The sequence below is a fragment of the Trachymyrmex cornetzi genome, unplaced genomic scaffold, assembly GCF_001594075.2.
Source record: "Trachymyrmex cornetzi isolate Tcor2-1 unplaced genomic scaffold, Tcor1.1 scaffold695, whole genome shotgun sequence".
NCBI lineage: Eukaryota > Metazoa > Arthropoda > Insecta > Hymenoptera > Formicidae > Trachymyrmex > Trachymyrmex cornetzi.
In genome coordinates this window covers 88,732-94,881 of record NW_017300020.1, presented here as the reverse complement: position 1 = coordinate 94,881, position 6,150 = coordinate 88,732, and the positions used below count along the sequence as shown (strand labels likewise).

General features: G+C 34.1%; 1 protein-coding gene across 2 annotated transcripts in view; it reads right to left on the bottom strand.

Annotated features, from left to right (window-relative positions):
* The window catches only part of LOC108767597 (myb-like protein X), a 57,554-nt gene extending 51,595 nt beyond the window's left edge, over positions 1–5,959 (bottom strand). Inside the window, exons 1-5 of one of the 2 annotated variants that reach the window (XM_018517563.1) lie at positions 5,880–5,959; positions 4,945–5,625; positions 4,363–4,853; positions 3,778–4,258; positions 3,564–3,659 (exon numbers count right to left, since the gene is read on the bottom strand). In XM_018517563.1, coding sequence (XP_018373065.1) covers positions 3,612–3,659; positions 3,778–4,258; positions 4,363–4,853; positions 4,945–5,625; positions 5,880–5,933 — 1,755 coding nt within the window. In that variant the 5' untranslated portion in view covers positions 5,934–5,959 and the 3' untranslated portion in view covers positions 3,564–3,611. Of the gene's footprint in view, positions 1–3,563; positions 3,660–3,777; positions 4,259–4,362; positions 4,854–4,944; positions 5,626–5,879 lie in introns of those variants that run through there. The other variant, XM_018517561.1, reaches the window with a different exon arrangement.
* Positions 5,960–6,150: the final 191 nt, after the last annotated feature.

The window sequence follows — 6,150 nt, the reverse complement described above, 5'->3', positions numbered from 1 at the left end:
TGTATTTGGTGGGACCAGCTCGGCGTAATGTATTATAAGCTGTTAAAATCGACTGAAACAATCACAAGCGATCGGTATCGAACGCAATTGATGCGTTTGAGCCGAGCATTGAAAGACGAACGGCCGCAATAAAACGAGAGACACAATAAAGTGAATTTTCAGCATGATAATGCTCGGCCCAATGTTGCGAAAATGGTCAAGACATATTTGGAAACGTTGAAATGGGAAGCCCTATCCCACCCGTTTATAACATGGATTAACCAAGTAAATCACCTATAAATACTATTAGGTGTACAACTTTGCTTCCGCCGTTTTCCTATAGATGGCTTTAGCGATAAGTGGTGGTCGAAATTAATAGATCATAGACGTCATACAATAAACTTGGGCATCTGTCAACATAACCCCATAGAAGCATTAGTCGATTTGTGTCTGCATCATAAAGTTATTCTCGATTGAAAATGTCAGTTTACGAGCCAAATTCTCGTCATTGCGGGAGGTTTTAATTTTCTGCTTCAATATGAAGAAATCTGCGGCTGAGGCCCATCGAATGCTCTCAAATATTTATGGTGAGGCTGCTATTAGTGAAAGAACGTGTCGTGAGTGGTTTCAACGCTACAAGAACGGTGATTCTGACGTCGAAGACCGGCATAGCGGTGGAAGAGAGAAGGTTTTTGAAGATGCAGAATTGGAGGTATTACTTGATCAAGACTCGTGTCAAAATCAAGAAGAATTGGCACGATCAATGGGAGCGACTCAACAAGCCATTTCAAAAGCTATGGGAATGATTCAGAAGCAAGGAAATTGGTTGCCGTACGAGTTGAAGCCGAGGAATGTTGAACGGCGTTTGTTTGCTTGTTAACAGCTGCTTAAAAGGCAAAGACGGAAGGGATTTCTGCATCGCATTGTGACTGAGGAGGAAAAATGGGTTCATTACGATAACCCCAAGCGCAGAAAATCATGGGGAGTTCCCGGCCATGCTTCCACGTCGACGGCCAAACCGAATATTCACGGCTCCAAGGTCATGCTGTGTATTTGGTGGGACCAGCTCGGCGTAATGTATTATAAGCTGTTAAAATCGACTGAAACAATCACAAGCGATCGGTATCGAACGCAATTGATGCGTTTGAGCCGAGCATTGAAAGACGAACGGCCGCAATAAAACGAGAGACACAATAAAGTGAATTTTCAGCATGATAATGCTCGGCCCAATGTTGCGAAAATGGTCAAGACATATTTGGAAACGTTGAAATGGGAAGCCCTATCCCACCCGCCGTATTCTCCAGACGTTGCTCCCTCTATCACTTGTTTCGATCAATGGCACACGGCCTGGCTGACCAGCACTTCTGGTCTTATGAAGAAGTAAAAATTGGATCGATTTGTGGACCGCCTCAAAAGATGACCAGTTTTTTCGGCGCGGGATTCGTACGCTGCCCGAAAGATGGGAGAACGTAGTGGTCAGCGATGGACAATACTTTGTATCATAAATGTATAACCAGTTTTTTATAATAAAGCCTCGAATTTCGGAAAAAAAATGGCGGAAGCAAAGTTGTACATCTAATAATTACATTAATTTTTATTCCTGTAACTAATTCCTTTAATTGATATAAAATATCAATTTCTAAAATTTGGAAAAATTATATGTTTAAAATGTCAACCATCGACGGGATACTATTATAGACATCGGCTCTGGGCAAATTTTTATGACTATCAATAAGGCCCCAAGTCAATTAAAGAACGATGATATTACCGACAAGTAATAAAAATTTACGATTATTAACATAAATATTTCGATTATTTATTATTAAATTCATGATTTTTTATTATATAAAAGTTGTATAAATAAGTACGTATACTTTTAATGCTATATTTTATATATTACCAAAAAGTTACAATTTTTTCTCTGCAATTTTTTTTATCGTCTCTATTAATAATCAAACTCGGATGATAATATTAAAATCACAGTTATAAATAAAAATCGAGTATTATTAAGTTTAAACATATATACATATTTACGAAACTAATAAATCATGAAATTAGTATAAACAGTTTCTTACTCTAAATCATTTAAATTTTAACAGTTACGTGAACTTCCATAAGCGCCGACCGTCTTTAATAGTATCTCGTCGGTGTGTCAACATAAGTGTTTCACCAACAAATTTTCATAATAGTACTCAAAGAATATCACAGTTAACATTACGTTATTTAATGCTAAAATTGCAATATTTTATTTTTTTCAACTATAAAATACCAATTTTTTTAATTTGAAAAAAAAATATAAGTTAAAGATATCAACAAATGTTCTTCTATCAAAAAATTACGTGAGTGTACTCGAAAGATATCACTATGAATTTTATGTTAGAAGTATTTTTTTTGGTCTTAAAGTAAATGATGAAAACTCCAAAGAGAATCAAAACGTTCAAGATTTCAAATAAAGGTTTTAACTCATCGTACGGATTAACAAAATTATTTGTTGAAATATTATTGCGCATCTCCGTTCGCGCTGATTCTCATTAGCCCAGATTTAGTTTGTTTTTTGTTGTTCGAAAAATAAATATTTCGGATTTCTAATATTTTTTTCATAGTAGTGTAGACAGTACAGTTTTTACTGATATAGTTTGTTTACTATAAACATAGTAAATAATACTTAATAAATTAAGTTCTTAATAGGTGCGGCGTATATACCGGAGTTACCCTACTAAATTTGTAGTCATTTAAACTGCGCGCCGAAATTTTATCGAATTTAAAAACGCAGCTAAACTACTGAAATTATATTACAATTAAATTTTGATGCTCAATAGGCATCTATTAAAGAAATCTTAATATAATACTAGAAATCTGTTACAAATAAATTTATTTATTGCGAAAAATATTTTGGCCAGTAGTCGAATCTGGATCTCTAAATAGCCTTTAAACTACCAAAGCTTTAGTAATTTTATAAATATAAAACGAAAATAGCCTTGTAAATAAAAAACCTGAAGCCTCTTGATGTCATATTAGGATAAGGTAAGTTTATCATGTTTATGTGCTCAACAAAGTTAGAAATTAGTTTTTAAAAAATGGAATAAATACTGAAATTATTTAAATTAATTTTTCTGAAGGAGAAGAATGGGATTTCCCTTGTTTAATCTACGCAAACTCTATAATATTAAAATTTTAAACTATTGTCTGCAAAAGTGGGATCAAAGGTAAGTACAATTATATTCAAGAACAACTTAAAATACGTTAACTAGTATATTTTAAATCGGAAAATGAAAAAACGGTTTGAATTTTTTTTCGACATGTTTTACCAAATTTAAAAATCTGAAAAAATATGATACAATTTATAATAACATTTAGATGCTGAATTATTTTAGAAGTGGTCAGACATTTAGATCATATAAAAATGCGATTTAAAAAATTCTCAATTTTTTAAAAACAAAATTTTGAGCCCTGAATGGTAAAAAATTCTTATTCCAATCTGTCCGATACTTTTTGAATCCTTGATTTTTTTGTAAAACTCCGTTTAGATTTAACGAAAAAAAAATCAATGAAAAATGACATTTTTTCGATATCCCAAAATGGTGGCTCTTTTGGGATAAAACTTAATACAAAATATTCTTTCATCTGGGTGTTCATTTTGCTCCCTGCGGTGATGGATTATGTGCGGGGCGCAAAATCTCCTGCTCCTATACCCTTTGTTTATTAATTATATAAAGTTTTCAAAACTTTCTTAGGAATTTGTATCATACGTACAATTGCAACACAACAATATACATCATAATGATATTGGTCTATTACCCAAGATTGTCGTTGTCCTTCTTGTGCCATCGTAGCGGATGTGTCGATGTCCGACGGAGTTGACTCAGATAAATGAGAGCTTATATTTTCTTGAACTTGTGAGGCTAGTTTTCTTTGTGCTTTATTGGAATTATCTTGTAATCCGTTTTCGACGCCCATATTTTGATTGGCCGATGGCTTATTGGGGCGATTAATTTTATCTTTCTTTGTTTCATCGATGTTACTTTGTTCTTCTTTCAAATCGTTAACATTGATATCAAATTCAATGTAATTCATGTTCCGTTCCTTTTCCACTTGTGTAGCATTATTTGGCTCTTCTTTAACTTTCTTAATGTCAGGCTTAGATTCTTCGGGAAGACAAGTGTTACCTCTTTTCCGTCTAAATCTAATATTAATATTCCTCTTGTCCCATATTAAACCATATGCTTGTTTGTAATCTGATATTGCATCGTCTACACTATTATATCTCATTAAAATGTTTCTGTAATAAAACGTCGGGATAACATTACAGTACAAAATCATAAAACCTAATGATCCTACTATTTGTAACAGTAAATAATTAATACACAATATCTATTAACTCACCGCGTATTCTTCATCTTTCGTGTTTCTTCATCTTGCGCTTTTGGAAATTTACTTTTTATTTCACTTGTTTTAATAGATTCAGGTAAATTTCCTATAAATAAAGTATAGGGATCTATCTCTTCGGGATTATCTTCATCTCTTAATATCTTTTTCTCAACTTTCAAGTATCCTAGACCAAACTTAATTTTCTCCAGTTCTTTTATAGCTTCGTCAATATTCACATCTTCCGCCATTTGAATGAAACAATATCTCGGCCCACATGGATTTTGAAAATGTATATTCAGTATATCAGAATGAAATTTACTGACGATGTCCTTATTTAGATCCGTGTCAGGAAACTTAATTATTAAGCTCTGTGCATTAACTTTATTCTTCATGTTGTATTCGCTTTCAATTCTTAGAGCTCTTTCTGCATCTTCTCTATTCCACGGTTTATTTACATAACTTTGAGACATTGGCTTCCTTTGTTTATTTTTCTTTACTATCTTTTCCTGAAAAATTTGGTTGCATTAGGTAACTTTGTAACAAACATGTTATTTAAAAATATTTTTTCTTCACTGTTTAAAATATGTTCTCCAGTACAATTTTCACATCCTGATCCTCAGTTTCTTCATTATGTCTGTTGCTCACGATTCCTGATGGGCTAGGAGATATGGAATGGGAAGATAAAGGAACAGTCATGTGACTTCTTATACTATCACTCGCTGCTGCATTATAAATATTTCTTTGCCATTGCAATCCGAGATTACCCGTTAAAGTTGCACCAAAATATGTAGCTTGATCAAATTGACCTTGTGGTTGTCCAAACTGTACTACCCGTCTATTTTTACAGTGAAAATTATTTCTCTGAATATACATACTGTTCCTATTGTGAGTAAACCTTTCGCGACGTACATAGTTACCCCTTAGTGGAATCTCCCTTGGAATTGTACTAGCAATATCATGTGGAGGAGTTGGAGGAGTTGGCAAAGGAGATGTTTGTGGTGTTATCCATTGCCAAGGAGTATGTGCATGTGTCCATTGAATAGGAGTCATTTGGGAAGGCACTGGTCCAAATACGTGTGACGGAGGTGGGACTCCGCTGGATGGTGGAGGCATAGGAGGCAAGGGTGGTTGCCCAGGCAAAGGTTGAGTGATAGTAGAGGATGTGGACGACGATGATGACGATGATGAATAACTAGCGTATGAAGAAACATCGTATCCAAAGTTGATTGACTCTTGTTTAAAAAAAGCCCGTTTAGCCCCACTGTTTTCCTCAGATATCTGAAAACAAGAAAGTATGAATTAAAACGGAGTGCACGAACTGTGATTCATAAATCTTACAACATGTACCATCACGTACTGCTTTATCGAAATGGTATTTATTTTCTCACGTAAACAATATTGGTACAATCGCGTATATAAATATTGTTTAGTACAGACAAATTAACCTAGAGTGAAGTATAATTGTCGAGAAAAAAGATGTATCAGCGAATGTCGCATTAGAAACAGAAAAGAGGAAATAGCTTTAACATTACCGCGCGTTTCATAGTGCCAGATTCAATGTGGCTCGCCTTACGAAGTAGAAGCATTTCCTAAATTAAAATGTAAACACATCGTGGCATGAGCATGAATGACACAGTGTTGTTAGACGGGCCGGATTTCTGACGCATGCGCGTCCAATGTAGCTTCAGTAACGTACCGGTCATGAGTAAATAGGAGATCATTAGTCGCCTATGTAAAATTTTTTCAAAAATGTTGAAAATTTTAATATATTTTACATATTTTACATATGTATACATATATAGA